At 35.7% G+C, this 17,500-nt stretch overlaps 1 protein-coding gene across 17 annotated transcripts in view; it reads right to left on the bottom strand.

Annotated features, from left to right (window-relative positions):
• Window positions 1-16,941, bottom strand: part of LOC149551807 (Thioredoxin superfamily protein) — a 132,764-nt gene extending 115,823 nt beyond the window's left edge. For 6 of the 17 annotated variants that reach the window (XM_089787297.1, XM_089787302.1, XM_089787301.1 and 3 more), the window contains exons 1-3: window positions 16,763-16,936; window positions 16,432-16,605; window positions 16,253-16,297 (exon numbers count right to left, since the gene is read on the bottom strand). In XM_089787297.1, the coding sequence (XP_089643423.1) occupies window positions 16,253-16,297; window positions 16,432-16,590 (204 nt within the window). In that variant the 5' untranslated portion in view covers window positions 16,591-16,605; window positions 16,763-16,936. Of the gene's footprint in view, window positions 1-16,252; window positions 16,298-16,431; window positions 16,742-16,762 lie in introns of those variants that run through there. The other 11 variants (XM_089787308.1, XM_089787293.1, XM_089787309.1 and 8 more) reach the window with 9 other exon arrangements.
• Window positions 16,942-17,500: the final 559 nt, after the last annotated feature.

The raw sequence follows: 17,500 nt of genomic DNA, 5'->3' as shown, positions 1-17,500 counted from the left end.
TGTCCTTGTGAGGCCTAAGAGGTGTTTAATGTTTCTAACACCTTGCATTCAGTACATCTATGCATCCCATGAAGATAAATTGCCATTCCGAGCTATTCTGTGAAGTCCTATTTTGAGCAATGTCCAAATCTGCATTTTTGCCTGTGTCAAGCAGTGACAGGAAGCCTTGTTTGCATCTGAATATCTCGTACACAGTAACATTTCATGACTCGCCGCTTTGGGAATGTTCAGTGTCCATACCAAAGAACGATGTTTTAGATCTCGAGTCATTTCAATATGTTTTGACTAGGTTTTGAATCCCTCAAAGTTGGTTGTTCATTGTCATGCTGATGCAAATTGTTCAAAATTTTGGGAGGCCCTGTTTGACTCGTTATAAATTTGACCCAGTTGATCAAAATGAGAAAATTCCTTTTGCATTGCATTCTAGAGGCCAAAGACTTGCTACATTTCAATTTTGAGCTTATGACGAATCCGTTTGATAAGTTTTCGAACATGATTCCAAATTCAATTTATGATGTTTTATTGGTGTCAGCAAATGCAAATTAGTTGGTACCCCTATTCGTGATGTCATATCTTTGAATCCATGATAGGTGAGATTGAATAGATTGTACCACTGTGTTCTACTCTGAAAATACTTTAAGCGTGCCAATTTTCAAATCTTGATGAATTCGTCCGCACACTTTCCCAGGTCCATTGCATTTGCAAAAACCACTTTTCTGCCAATGTTCCTAGTTTGCAAATCCGAGTAGCCCACTTTGACCATTCACCAAATGCGTCTTGTTATTCGTCATGAGCCCTAATCCCAAATTTATGTTGTCCTTATGATAGTGAACTAATGCCCCAATTTTTGTGCACCCAAGTGTTAGTTTGCCTAGTTTTTGAAGCCAAATCCGAACATGTTTTGTTGTTTTCTAACACATTGCAGGCAGCTCTGAGAGGGCAACTTCGATGGTCAATATCTTTTGACTGAGAATTCATCATGAGACGAGATTCAACATGTTGCAAGAATGTGGAACAGAGAATCAGTACTATTGATTTCAGAGCCCAATCAGGTGTTTTTGTCAGTTTTTAAAGCCAATCAAAGGACCTCCTGGCACAAAGTTGACAAGTTTGCAAAAAGAGGTGAACTGAGTTTCAAAAATTGAATCAACAGTGATCGAATAATTTTCAGTCAATGTTGGATGATTCAGTAGGCCACTCTAAGATGTCAGTTGTCCAAAAACGAAAAAAAAATTTAGCCGGACCCACTTTGGGGCCCAACTAATTTCGTCAAATTGAATTGTCGAGGAGATTGAATTGTCATGTTTTGATTATACCTTGAAGATTTGAAATGGAAAGCAAAGTTTTTGTTTTCTCATATCAATACACACAGATGGTCGATTGTTCAATCAAATAAAAAGGAGACTCTGCATGGTCATATTTTCAAAGAGGCAAAGTTGATTGCCTGTGTTCTGAATGCCATGAGGTTATAAGAGGCAAAGATTAAGTCCAATGCAAGGCACTTATGTAAAACAGGGCAGCGGCCAACAACAGACAGAGGGACGGCATCATGAAAGAAAAATGGAGCACAATGCAATTTTAATGGGACAATGCGATGATTGAAGTGTGAAGAAGGACGCTTATAAGAAGAAAACAACATTGTGGGCACCCTAGCGATGTTGTAGGGGCCTATTTTAAGAAAGGTCACATTGCTAATCTAATGGGGACGTTCTGTTGCTCTCTACGAGTGATCGAATGTTTAAATATAGTTGCATTTCATTGCGCAGGGAGGCATAGAGAATATATGAGGCAACTCTAATTGCAGGAGGAATTACATCATTTTCCTCATCCATCACAGGCAATAAATGGGAAGAAGTAGAGAGAATATTTCTGTAGTTCTGATTTATCATATATGAATTATATGGAAAAGGGAATCTACCAAAAGAATTATGTTTAGGAAGGAGTCTAGATGACTTCGTTTTGGCAACTTGAACACTTTGACATTGTAGCTGAAGAAACAAAAGAATTCAATTTTCTTCATTTCTCTTTGTCACCGATTTGACAAACACGGCATTAGCAGGAAGCTATGAAATTGAATCAAAGAGACAGAAGTAAGTTGTCAGAGTAATTAGGAATAGGCCTTTTCAAGGTAAAAATAAGTGGTTGCGGGAATGTGAGAAATGAAGAAATTTCGGTAAAACTGCAAGTGCTATATTGATGACTATTTAATAGCCCAATCTCCTTGTAATTTCTTTGCAAATGATCTTGCAGTAATCTTTCTCATAAATGTATGTCTACTATAAATACATCAATTGTTTAGCGGTGTCGAATTCTATGGCCATCCAACTCAATGCAACAACTCTAGGATGCATACTAAATGGGTCGGATCGAGCAGAAGTAGTAAACAAAGCATCATCTTCCAACTTGTTCATGGTGGCCAGGAGAAGGCAAATCTCCAATTCAACGCTCTCTCCGCCTTCTCTACTCGGATGAGCAAACACTTTCCCATCAAAGTGATTCCCCATCCCACTCCTAACCGCTACCGATCTACCCCACTCGAAATCATTCTCGTACATCTCAAACCGTGGAGAGTTCTCAGTGCAGCTGATACAAAAGATGGTAGAGGGAGGTAAGCGAAACACCACAAGCGACTTGGTCCAAAGGCAATAACAATGAAAAACAATATATCCCACATGCACTAGGTTTGGGGATATTGGAATGTTTAAATATAACAATGCATAGTATGCTTGTTGTCTTTAAGACAATGCCTTTTGAAAGGCAGAGTTGCTTGGAGGGGCCCGTCATCGCTGGTGGACGACAAGGTCAAATAGTTGACTTGAAGATCCCGCCGGAAAAACATGCCAGATTCCAATGATCGCCATGTCGCCATCGAAAAATGGGAGGTTTTGCCAGTGGAGACATGGCGACCTCCTGGAAAACCTTGAAATCCAACAAACATGGTGGGACCCGGTAGTGATTAAGATGGCCACTCACTATACGACACATGGCGTTGTGTGAATGGACAAGGGAGGTATAAGGAGATATAATATAAAATCATATTTTAATTCAAATTTTTGAGCGTTCAATCTCGCAGTTGAAAATTTTGGTTTTAAATGGTGATTTTTCTATAGTTTATACTATAGAAATATTTAAATTTTTTCAATTTCATTCTTTTTTAAACTATCTATTTTATAGTCCTCGGCCAGTTTTTCAAATGGCTGCCAAAGGGGCGAGATTGAACCGAAATATGCACTCCAATATACCAACGGAACTGGGAAGCGACGAGCCATCCATTTATGCAATTGGTTTTTACACAAGTGGACATTGGTGCATGCTACAAGGGGATTTGTAATTCTTTTAAATCCATGGGTTTTGATAGGTGTTTCATGTTTTCAATTGTGATACACTTGATATGCTTGGTTGGCTCAATATGTTCGAAATTTGATACCCAATGATGTATTTTGCCTCTAGTATTTCACAATTTGCATGCTTTTTGATGGAACTTTTTCAGAGATTGTTATTTCCTACCAAATCAGTTATGTTGTTCTATCAAATATCTAAGATATTTTATGTTTTTGGGAGGCAAAATGAGTGAGGATTTGATGTGCAATTACAGAGAGAGATTAGAGAGATGTTTTTGACTTCTTGAGGAGGTTTTCCAAGCGGGCACATGGCGGTTGTAGAGCAGATCTAGGAATTCATTCCTTCTATATCTTCTTTTCTCTCATTCATTGTTGTGTTTAGCAGTTTTCTCTGTAAAACCAGCAGGGGTTCCAATTTTTACTGTGAGACCAGGTTGTTGTTGGTTTTACTTCTTGTCTAATTGAGTTGAGCTCTAGATGTGAAGGCCACACATCCACTCTTGTGCAAATTTCATTTCATTTTTCATGTATTGTTTCTTTGAGATAATGAAGATTGACGATAGATCAAGTAATATATCTTGAGTTTCATGTAGTGCTGCCAGTTAATGTATTTTGTCTTTCCAAGGATGAATACAAAAGGGGATTTATAACGAATTATCTATGTTCTCTTATTCTATCTCCTAATTCTTTATATGCTATTAACTTTGTGATTGAATGAATAAGGTTCATTCAATTTAAGACAGCTTGGATGAGTTGTGTGTCAAATCTGTTGTTGCTTTTAACTCAAGGAATTAAGTAAATGCTTCAATGATTTGATAGTGTTTCTGAGTGTATGGAGGGGATGCCAGTAAGAATGGAGTTTGAGGATTTCAGTTGACAAACTTAATTATAAGGCAATCAAGTTAGGTCATCCTGCTGGTAATGACTCTATGTTGCAATGAATAAGGCACTGATCACTAAATCAGATGCAAGCTGAGATGAAGGTCATTTGTACAAAACTTTTTAATCAAATCAGTTCAGTTTTTCACATTCTATAGTGGGCTGAAAGGAATTAACCCTCACTTAGCTTATGAGTTCATAGGTTATGATTTGTAGCTTTTTCATTCCCATGTTATTGCATGAATATCAGAAGATATAAGGGTTTCATTTGCTGTTATTAGGTTTAGATTATATGTTTAGTTGCACTGGTACCATAGATTAGAACCTCAAGATTAACCCGCCTAAGTTTCGCAAAGCTTGAAGTAAGGAAGGAGTTAAGCCTTGTAGTTGGCCCAAGATTAGCAGTCAAGTGCATCCATCATAGGAATTTGATAGCCTTAGATGTATTGGTCTGGTTTCTTGGTTAATTTTAAATTTGTTAAATCAGGAGCCGACAGGTTCAATGCTCCTATTGCATACCAATTATGTGTTAATATTCAAGTCTGTTGTAAATGATCTGATCTGATTTCTTCGATTTAAAAATTGGACTCCTGACTTCTTTCGTCCTGTTTGTGATCCCTTCGACCCCCTATTTATATATTCATAATGGAAAGACACAACCTTTCATTAATTCCATTCCCTTGCAAGGGTCAGCCCTTATTCAATTAACAATTTCATTTTTATTTTTTAATTTAATTTCCTTGTCTCAGGTCAGTCAAGTTCAGCTCCTTTTCTTTTTATTATTGTTTATTTTCCTTAGCCCTAGGTCAGCCAAGTACAGTGCCCTTTTTTTATTTTGCCCTAATCTCAAGCAAGGTATGATAGTCTGCCCTTCCCAAAGATTGCTTGTCCTCAAGCAATATAGGTTTCTATGAACTAAATCATGAAGGTCCCAAACCAATCCTTGAATATTTGTATTCCTTATTTAATTTGCTTGACCCAAATCTTTGCACTATATCTTGGATTCCTCTCTTTGCTAAAGCAAGGGTGATCTTAACAATATTAAAATGAGGATTAGAAGCATGACACACATCTATGACCTCGAATTCAATTCATATCTTTTTGGTTTACTCTAGTCATTCTCATATTTGGAACATATTAGGTATGAACCAAAGACAAAGAATACACATAAAAACACAAGTATACACATGAATATATGCAAACACAAAGCATACAAATACATGTATTGCTAGGCCCCTTCTTTTTTGGTTTTATCCTTACAATTTGCCCCAGTATTCAATCATAATAGGATTTGGACAAGGAAGCATGATTGGTTCGCTAAAAGCCCTTCCGGCACTAAGCCAAAGAGTGGATACTTGCCCTCTTGGCCCCAGTGACAAGCACATTGGACATCTACTCAGGGTGGACTACCTAGTGGGGTGCTTATGTCTACTTTCCCTATTCATGTATCATGGCCATCATCATAGAATTGGGACGGAGAGCTACAATAGGAAGCCTAACACCGCTTCAGTGCTCCCCTAAGCCAAGAAGGGGACGTAACCCTAACTTGCTGCTCATAAGCTATTTTAGAGCCACAATGTAGGCAAAAACCCATCTTGTTGCTCATAAACCATTTAGAGCCAAAAAGTGGACCTAACCCCATCTTGCTACTCATAAGCCATTTAGAGCCAAAAAGTGGGCTTAACACCATCTTGCTGCTCATAAGCCATTTAAAGCCACAAAGTGGGCCTAACCCTACCTTTTTACTCCCTTGGGCTAGGAAGGGGGCCTAACCCCACCTTGCTGTTCATATTTCACTACAAAACGTCAAATTATTCCTTTATGACTGCCCACTCCTCATATCTATATCTCCAAATACTTCTTTTCAAATCTCTCATGAAAGTCTTTTTAAATCTGCATGCATAAACTCATAGATATGTTAGCATATATCTTATATGTGTCTATAAATAGTCATCTCTATTCTTTTTGTCTTTGTATATTCTGTATTTCATCCTATATTTCTTCATTCTAGATATGCTCTGAAAATTGCTAAGAATAGAATGATATTTCTTTTTCTCAATTCACATTTCACTTTTCTCTACCCCCTCTTCATTCAACTCTCCATAGTTTTATATCTTTGTAAAGTCATCTCTTTTCACCAACACTCATTTCTCAAGGATAAGTAACACCTTTCAACTTATGTAATTATTAACATTGTATTTATCGTATTATAAACCATGTCTCCTTAAATTGTTTCCTTAACATTTTATACTTTGTCATTAATATTTAATTTATGGTTGTGCCCTCCAATAGCTTAATTGCACCATTCAAATGCAATCACTATTTAATAGCTTTATTATAGCTTTGTTGATTAATTAAACACATCCTCCATATTATGACATATTTGTTTACCGATTTAATCAAAAACACATCACTTGTAAACTTTAATCTTTGTCAGCACTTGCCAAGATGTAATCTTAATTCTTGTTTAAAACATAGCTCTTAATTTAATGCCTGCTCTCTTTATAATGAATCACATAACTCTTGTCTTTTGTTTATTCCAAATTCCTTTCAACGATAATAATCAAAATGTCACCTTCCATCATTGCATTATATAAAACCAAAGTTGTAGGGTTTGGACCTTGCCAATCAAGTCTGGGTCTAGATCCTTCTTGAGTCTAGATTTGTGTTGAGTCTGTGACAAAACCTAAAAGGGTCCACATTGTGGACTGTGGGTCCACCGACCCACAACGACCCACAGTTAATGGCACAAACCTTGCCTGGACCCGGGAGGACCCTCAAGGACCCTACACGAACCCTTAACGACCTTGCACAAACTCTCAAGGAACCACAAGGACTCACAACCCATTTGGCCAATAAGTATGTTAAAAACACTATAGATTATATTTTTAGTATTATTTTATTACGGTACAGCTATATGTCTATACGAACAACAATTTAAGAAAAGATGAGTCTTAATTAATAAAACAATTGTGTATATAGTATATCAAATTGCAGTTGACAAATGGTATTGTTATAAGATGCAACAGCCAAAATGGTATAACAGTACCATTAGTAAATTGATATTTGATATAATTTAAAATTAAATGGTATAACTCACACAAATACATACATACATACATACATACATACATACATATATATGTATGTATGTATGTATATTCAAGCCCACCATTAATAAAATAAAACATGTGACACTAAATATAAATAGCAATTATATTAATCCAAATCCAACACAAGGATGATTTAAAATATCACACCAAATTGAAATGTATATTGAATAATTGGGAACCACATTGGCAATCAAGCCTAGTCCTAAAAATTGTTTCTCTTAGATATAGGTATAGGTATAGGTATAGGCATAGTTCAAATTCTCGTCGAAATAGTAGCAATATCTCGGCTTCTCGTGAGATTATAGTAACGAGACTCGCTACAAGTTGTCTGGGTTGGCAAGTTGAGTTACCTTGGCTGGGTCAAAATGACCCGTGACCCTAACTCGATGGGTCATCCGGGGTGACTCGACTGACTCATCTAACTTGTCTGATTTTTAATTTTTGTTTTCAAAATTTTCTTAATACATCTAAAATTTACCTTTGTACTTATGCAATCTATGTATGTTATGTATGTGATCAAATTACCTTCTATTTCATGATGTTATTGTGTATTTAAGCTTTTTTCAATAATGGGTGCATGGAATTTCTTTAAATCCTAAAAAATCTCCAAATTTCAAGGTTTTTATCACTTTGCCAAGTCACTGCCGAGTCATAAGTCGAGTTACCCTTGCAAAGTTTGGACCGGGTCCGAGTCTCGTTAATTTGCACGAGATTCTTGCCAAGGCGAGAAAATTCATCCTTTTCTCACTAGATTTGGGCCCAAAGAAAAACAACTTCTCGCGGCAATAAATTGACAACTTCTTGGCAAGATCTCGGCAACTTCTCACAAGAAGTACTTATGTTCTTGCAGGAAGCACCTGAGTTTCCAATTAAAAGACTATAACGCCCAAAAACGACTTCATTTTTCCTTTTTTTGCAGCATTGAGTTTGTTGGGTGTGGGAGAAAGGTTTGGGAGGAGAAATTAGGTGTTTGCTATTTGATTTAGAGTGATTGCCGGTGAATTCGGAGTGGATTTGAAGCGGATTTGAGGCTCTTTTCAAGCAAATCCGGACTCACAAGTTTCTTAATTTTTTGTTCTTTTAAGTTAAAAATCGCTTTTCCTTGCCATACTTGCATATCTTGCATCTAACTTAGTTAAGACTCTACGAATACTATTTCTAATGTTCTCTAACACATTTTAGAGCATAATGACAAAGATCTAACGCCATCTTTTTGCAATTTTTCCAAAAAAAAAATTAATTCAGTAATTTCAAAACCTAATACATTTTTTGTTTTATTCTTTGAATTTGCAGCTTGTGTTTAAACTTATTTGAAGTTTTAATCTAATATAGTTTGTTCGTAAATATGTTTATTGAATTTTTAAATTTGTGGCTTATTTTGTATGTGTAGGTTGATTTTACATTAAATTGCAACTATGGCTTTATAACTGGGTCAAATGCAACATCTCCCAATGGCCCTATAGCATGTCCATCTAGATTCATAGGCACGCGCCCTAAAGGCCCATGGATCAGCGCACAGAACACACCTACCCAATGCAGGTCCTTGGGCTCAGTTTCTACATCTGTTGGTTCTAGTAGACCACAAAACTCTTCTATTGATGTTTATATTGTGCATAGAAATACACCTAGAGCACAACCATAATTGGAGGGTATTGGATGGAACCGTGATGTGCATGAGCGACTTGACACTCAATGTGCTGATTTTTGGCTTTTTAATATCCTCTCCTTCAATGTTGCAGCAAGTCCATATTTTCTAAATTTTGTGATTGGTTGTACGGTATTGGGAAAGGGCTACAAGACACCTACTCCTACAGCCTTGAGCGGGAGGTTAGTTTACTTGTTTCAAACTTTAATACTTTTCCAGTTTTACAATTTAGTTATTTTTGTTGAAAGTAAGTTTTTTTTAATCATAGTTGTGTACTTAATCTCATTTTTTATTTTGTATTTGTAGATTGCTGAAAGATGTTTCTAGGGTTAAAGATGTGGTTGAAGAGCAAAAGTTACAACGGAAACAGTATTGTTGCACCATACTTTCTAATGGATGGACGAATAATAGAAACCGTACCATCATCAACTTTTTGGTTTCTTGCAAGGATCAAGTAGTCTTTCTTGAATCCTTGGATGCCTTGGACAAGATAAAGACTGCTAAGACTTTGGCTCTAATGTTAGAGAACGTTGCGATGGAGGTTGGGGCTGAAAATCATAACCGACAATGCAGTGACATATGTAGCAACAGGTAGGATCTTACAAGAAAAGCATAACACACTCTTTTGGACTCCTTGTGCAATGCATATTATTGACCTTCTTTTGGAGGATATAGGGAAATTGGATTCAGTGAAATTGGTTGTAGAGGAAGCAAGGAAGATAACAAAGTATATCAACAATCATCCTTGGGTCCTTTGCTTGATGAGAGACTTCGCCGAAGACAAGGAGTTGATTAGACCCTCAGTCACAAAATTCGCAATCATTTTTTTAACGTTGTAAAGTGTTCTTCGTCGTATAAATCCTTTGCGGCAGAAGTTTGTGTGTCCAAAATGGCCACAATCAAGTTATTCAAAGAAGGCCAATGGACAGAGTGTTGCACGCATTGTGTTTGACTTCAAAAGTTGAATTTATTTTTTTTTGTACTTATTAATCAAGTCTTTCATTATTAATTTATAACCCTACTCTTTGATTAATAATTGTTTTCTTGTTTTCAATTGTGCGTGGTAAAGCCCTTTGTTAGAGTTTTTTGCTTGGTAGATGGGGAACAAACCCCAATGAGGTCCCTTTATGAGGCCATGGATAGGGCCACAGAGGCTGTAAGAAATAAATACAAGAGGAAGAACCAAAAATTTCAGCCCATATGGAATATTATTGATAGGAAGTGGAGTAATCGACTCCACCAACCCATTCATGCAACGGGGTATTTCCTCAACCCTTGTTACCGCTTCTCTCCATCATACGCAAATCCCAGTGGGGAGGTCATGGAGGGTTTCAATGAATGCATGCAGAGGATGGTACCTGACATTGTAGTGAGAGACATCATCGTGGTCGAGATGGAAGTGTATCAAAATGCAATGGGCAAACTATTCTCCTCAACCTTGGCAAAGAGAGGTAGACACACTCAAACCCCAGGTACAATATTTGGAATTTGAAGTCTTTCACATGCATGATAAGTAGATAAATACTAAACTCCAAAAACTTGTCCTCATCTTGCTTTCTAATCCTTAAATATTTATCTTGCAGATGCTTGGTGGAGAAATTGGGGTGGAAATGTCCCAAATTTGCAAAAACCTGCTCTTTGCATCTTATGTCAACCATGTAGCTCATCCAGTTGTGACCATAATTGGAGCTTGTTCAAATCCATTCACACAAAGAAGATGAACAAGTTGGCACAAAAATGCCTAAACGACCTTGTCTTTGTGCATTATAACTTCAAGTTGATAAGAAAGGTAAAGGTAATGTCATCAACAACTGAGCCACTTGATCTAGATGACATAGATCCTTTCGGTGATTGAACAGCACAGGAGCAGCCTTCATTGTTCATCAAGGATGACATATATGAGTTGGAGAGGTAGGCTATAGAGGAGGGTGGTTTTGCAGCAGGACTGGACGACATTCGGGAGGGGGGCAATGAGAGTGAGGACACAGGCAGTGAGCATAGTAATAGTGACGATGAGGAGGAGGAGTCCTTACCAGGGCCAGCACTAGCACCACCACAGACGACTGCTACGGCTAGGGCCGCTAGACCCTCTCCCTCTCCTATAGTTTTTACTAGAACCACTGGGAAGGGGAAGAGGATGATGTAGACTAGTTGCATGTTGAATTTGAAATTTGTATTTGCTTATATTTTTACAAAGACATTTCGGTATTTGTAGTTTGCTTCAAAGTTAAAAGTTTGACTACATCGGCATTCCACTTGAGGATGCGATTTTGTTACTTATTGCATTTATATATATCTAGATCAGCTTGTTTGGTTTGTTTACTCATTTACTGACTCATTACATGCATCTACTTATTGAATTTTGTGAAAAAAATGCAATTTTAATTAAATTTAAGTCATTTTTTAAATTCTCGAGAAGTTGTCGATTTCTCTCCAATATTTGCTGAGAAATTTTTCTTTTTGCCTCACCGAGAAGTTGCAAAGAACGAGATTTTGAACTATGGGTATAGGTATAGATATAGGTATAGATATAGATAGACAAATAGATAGACAGATAGACAAACAGACAGACAAACAGACAGAGAGAGAGAGAGAGAGAGAGAGACAAATAGACAAACAAATAAATAGATAGACAGAGAGACAGAGATGGATAGATACTTATGAATCCAAATGAAAAAAAAAAACTGCCCAAACCCATGAACCGGAATCCGAATCCATCCTTAAACCCAAACCTACAACTCAGTATAAAAATTTTAAGTTGTTGTTTATTGGAATGCTGCTCGCTGTCTTGAGGAACACTTCTGATTTGATCACAATCTCCATAAGATAATCTGCTATAATTCTCTTATAAGCCTGCTCTTAACTGTGCTATTAATAGGGAAGATATTTGTTAGTTGCTTCAACTACTGTTCACCCCTTAGGCTGGAACACAAAGTGTTCTGAAACCATTTGTGATTTCGCCTTCTTGATTTACCACTAGAATTTTCCCACAAACATAGCTGTTAATGCTAATAGCTATTTGGCAGGATAAATTTGGATCTGCCTTCTGTTATTGATCGCTGGATATATTTTAATTGCGCTGGATATATTTTAATTGATGCTCATATTCATCCTTAATAATTCTGGAATTGATTATTTTTTCCGTGATTGGCCCTCTTATCTGTCTGATTCAATGCACTTGCCTTTTTGCAGAGCTGAATACTTCCTTCCTTGATTTCCTTCCTTCTTGATCTCCTAGATGGTTCGAAGCTCCTATTGCATACAAATTACTTGTTGATATTCAAGTCTGCTGTAAATGATCAGATCTGATCTCTTCAATATAAAAATCATACTTCTGACTTCCTTCTTCCCAATGTTGGTCCCTTCTCCCTCCTATTTATATCTTCGTAATGGGAGAGACGTGACGTTTCATTGAATCCAATCCCTTGCAAAGGTTGGTTCTTATTCAATTAACAGTTTCTTTCTTTTATTATTATTTCTTTTCCTTATCTTAGGTCGGCCAATTACAGTATCCTTTCTTTCTATTATTATTTATTTTCCTTGGCCACAGTTCCCTTTCCTTTTTAGTTTTCCCTAGTCTCAGGCAGTGTATGACATTTGATGATGAACATATATCAGAGGACTCAGTGCTTATGATCGTCATTAAAAGTTTATTACATTTTCTTTTATGGAAAACATAAAATAGACCAAGACACACTTGGAGAAACATACAAATTCATTTGCTGGGAGGAAGATGATCCAGACTCTTCAAGGTATGTGGGTTGGCAAAACGTATGACAAACTATTTAAAGAATATAGCATTGCTGATGTACAAGGAGGGAAAGATTGGATTAAGATGTAGAACCTGTGCAAATATTTCCTAAGTCATTGATTTTGGTTAAATATGTTAATATGGTAGAGCTTGGATGCAAGTACATGGCTGTAAATTCATAATAAATGTGAAGGTTTGAATGACTCACATAGTATCAATGAAAAGAATGCCTCAACTATAGATTCTGTTCATAAGGTCTTCAGCCTGATGCAGACATTGGTAGCGGTGGGTGGTATAACAGAGAAGAAAACAGTTTTCATTAACCCACAGTGAAGTTGGAGGGAGAGTTCTCTCTTGACTTCTTACACTTATGGAAGAAGCTGAATCTCATTGTGATCGAAGCAACGAAGTGGCCAAATATTATTTACCCTGTATTTAAAAGGTTAGAAGATTTGAAAAGGAAGTTGATACTGAGGTTCTTAATGAATTAGGTGAGTTGGAAGAGCCTTGAATCAACATTAAGAATATGAAGTTCTCTGATCATTCTGATTTTGAAAGGCTTTCTAAGGAATGGAGCCAATCAAGGTTACAAAAAACTACTATAGAACAAAGAATTAGATCTAGAAAAGTTTACTCAAAGAGGCAAACTAGAACTATGCAATTGCCCAAAGCTAAGTGGTGTGCGTGTGTGTGTTAGAAGCAGTTCCCATATTGGATATGCAGAAATGCCAAACTATAGAAGCAACCATAAAACAAAGACAGTGATTAAGCTTGTTAAAGTGCAGCAATTTCATTAGGCGATGGTTAATAAGGCAGCAATTATATTTTTTAAAGGCCATAATTTATAAAAGACAATTTATTAATTAAAAGTGTTGTCTCCTTAAAGATTTATCTCGATTCAAAGAGATGCTTCCTTGCTCAAAGATACAGAAGATAAATAGGAAAAGATAAATTTGGAGTTGGAAAAGCAAGCAAGAAAAGAAATAATATTTGGTTCAATGCAAACCAAAAGAGCACAAAGTATGAAGAATATTTCTGATTCATATTGAAGAACATATGCAGATTAATATGTGCAAGTTTATTTTTGAAAAATAGAGCAGATTTTGTGCAAGAGTTGTATCAGATTTGGAGCAGACCCTGTGCCTGATTTTAAGCAAAAGTTAGATCAGATTTTGGAACAAATCTTGTGCCTAATGGAGATTTTGGATCAGACATTGAGCTGTCACAATACAGTTACAAGGGCAGATTGCAAATGAGAAAAAATGATCATTTGAGAAGAAGAATATAATGCAGATTTGGTGAAGGAGTTGAATGATATCATCATGAAGTAAATCATTAATATGAAAAGACAGGAGTTATGAATAAATTATGCTTAGATATCATTCATGAAGAATAAATGAAATCCTCTTACACTAAAAAAGAAATTATACCTTTCATTAAGATACCTAGAATCCAAATCACAAGTTCCTCTTAATGAAACTTAGCCCTCATTCATAAAATTAAGATTATGATACATCTAGGGAACAAATACAACACTCCTTATGATGCACATTTTTTCATTCTACATTTGAGTCATACATGACTAAAATGTTGTACAGTGTACCTAATGTAACCTTCCATCTCCAACATTTACCTGAATAAACACGTGTTTGTACCTAATGTAACCTTCCATCTCCAACATTTACCTGAATAAACACGTGTTTCTATTTATTGAGATCCTTGAACAAAGCCTTTTTCTGAACTATATGCTTTAGGCTCCTTGATTTATTTCTTTTGAATTTTTTTATCATGAAGAGTAAATCATTCTCTTTCACTAAAAAATTAATTATACCTTTCACTATGATACCTAGTATCCAAATCACAAGTTCCTCTTGATGAAACTTAGCCCTCATTGGTAAAATTAAGATTATGATACATCTTGGGAACAAATACAACACTCCTTATGATGCACATTTTTCCATTCTACATTTGAGTCACGCATGACTAGAATGTTGTACAGTGTACCTAATGTGACCTTCCATCTCCTACATTTACCTGAATAGACACGTGTTTCTATTTATTGAGATCCTTGAACAAAGCCTTTTTCTGAACTATATGATTTAGGCACCTAAATTTATTTCTTTTGAAAAAAAAATATTCACAAGTGGACAAGAACTTTTGCTGGTCTGCATAGCTCCTTGGAGACTAAAAATTTATTGCTTCACTCAATATATCATACATTGGGCTTCCCATCAAAGTTCATGTCCAAAATTTAAGCAGCAAAGTTTTATGCAAAAGAGGAATTAAATTTTCACTCATGTTGGTTTTGCTCCTTACCATGTCTACTTGACCCTTTTTTAGAGAGCTTAAGATGACTTTCTACTTTGACAGTGTTGACAACTTCATTCTAGATACAATGCTGAAATTTCGCCAGTTGCATTCCACGAGGTGTAACAGTACTTAAGAACTTGAGGATTGTATCATAACGTACAACAAAGCAATAATTAGCAATGTCCAAGACTGATCATGCTGCTGATTTTAATAGCTAATAAATATCAAAATACCACTTGCTTCATTCAGAATATAGAACAGAGGGACAAAACCCTACCTGAGACCCACCACTTGCAATACAATTACACTGTTGGACGTCAAAAACAAATGATTTCAGAGAAGTCAATATAGAAAGAGCTAGGATATAACTCCCTTTCTGAATCTCAGAGCATCGTATGGGTGTTGGGCAACAAGGGTCATATTAGCGGTTCCACTACTAGAGCTTGACACAGAAAAGTTTGAGTGTCTTGATCTGTGAAAACTCATTTTGGTACACATGATGGCACTGCCCAAGGTGGTGAAGGAGACCAACCTTTCCTCCACTAATCAATACTCCTAACTCTCTGACATATGGCGTTAGTGTGTCCTGACTTACTATTTTGAGGCTAGTTGTTGCTTGAGCAATATCTACACTAAAAGGTGGTATTCATCACTGGAAACTTGTGGAGTGTACAATTCCATTTATTTTTAGGAACCTCTATCTAACAGAATCTAAAATCAAGACAATTACAGTACAAGATTAACACTCACTGCCAGAAAAAGGGCAAGATGCTTAAATGCTAAACTATTTGCACAAAAATAATAAATGATGCCCATAAAACCATGTGGAGTTTGGGGCATATATTTACATAATCGAAGAAGGTACAAATTAAGACGGTCGCTAATACATTCTGTATCAATAAAATATCTACACTGAAAGGTGGCATTCATCACTGGAAACTTGTGGAGTGTACAATTCCGTTTATTTTTAGGAACCTCTATCTAACAGAATCTAAAATCAAGACAATTACAGTACAAGATTAACACCCACTGTCAGAAAAAGGGCAAGATGCTTAAATGTTAAACTATTTACACAAAAATAATAAATTATGCCCACAAAACCATGTGGAGTTTAGGGCATATATTTACATAATCGAAGAAGGTACAAACTAAGACGGTCGCGAATACATTCTGTATCAATGTCAAGGATACAAGATGAGACAGTAAACCGGACCTTTAATGCTACCAAAACTCCAAGTGTCAATAAGGCTTGGATTTCCTGAATTGTAAAAGATGTCAAAATTAGCTTAATTTAAAATTTTTAAAATTAAAAAAAATTACTTGATCAGGTCTGTGTATCATCAATGTTATATTCGATTTATACAGTGTGAAGATAGATTTATGAATGCTTACCCGACGAAAAAGATGATGAGAAAATCCGTCCGAAAGCCATTCCGATGCGGAATGACGGATTACAACATACGAAAAGAAGGCGAGAGCGTGAGATGCATAAAATGGCTCTGTAACTAGCGCGTTCAGCCATGGGATCGGATGGTGTTCTTGTTCTCCCATTTTTTACTCTGAAAACTTAAGATCAAAACCAGATGCAAGTATTTCAATCGCGAAAAATAGAATATTTCATTTCCTCTAGTTGCTGTCAGGGGCTTCTCTCAGGGAAATATATATTACTGCCCTGAACATTTATAATTTCTAAGTAAAAGCAACTGTTTATTTGCAATCTTACCTTTTATGGGGATCGAATGTATGCGGATTTGACGGCCAAGTCCAGAAGAAACTTTTCCACTGAACGTTTTGCTTTGAAAATTTTGAATTAGAAGCGAGATTTATTAATGGAGATTTTGTCATGGGAGTAGCATTTTATCTGAATTCAGTATTTAGATCTCAACAAAATGCCGTACTTTAGTACCGTTCAATAATAGTTTTGAATTAGATTGTATACGAAAAATAATTCCATCAATAATAATAATGACACATAGAAATCATAATAATAGTTATAAGTAATTAATCTAAGACAAACATTAATCATATATTAAAATAATAATAACAATGTATTATCTATGTAAAATTAAATAAATAGAATTGTTAGTTTAAATAATCAATGGTATAAATGTAAGATTGTAATTCTATTTAAAATATTAAATTACACTATAGAATTATAATGGAGAACAATAGGTATGCACTATATACAATGTGTATTTCTCTTGAATAACACATTAAAAATAATAGGACATCAACATAACTAGATTAAGAAAAGGACATTACTTTTAATTACACTTTAGAAATGGTCAATATTTGACAAGAAGATGGTCCTTAGAAATGTAATTAAGAATAGAAAATATTTTAATTTAAAATCTATTCTAAAAAAAATTTAAAATTAAATTAATTTAAAAATTTAAAAGTAAATAAAGTAAAAAATTTAAAATAGTTTTAAAAATCAACAATTGTAAATTAATAAATATAA

Source organism: Cupressus sempervirens, chromosome 6 (genome assembly GCF_028749045.1).
Source record: "Cupressus sempervirens isolate cs-2001-9-10 chromosome 6, ASM2874904v1, whole genome shotgun sequence".
NCBI lineage: Eukaryota > Viridiplantae > Streptophyta > Pinopsida > Cupressales > Cupressaceae > Cupressus > Cupressus sempervirens.
The sequence above is the reverse complement of the archived record's forward strand: the minus strand, read 5'-3'. Positions and strand labels throughout refer to the sequence as shown.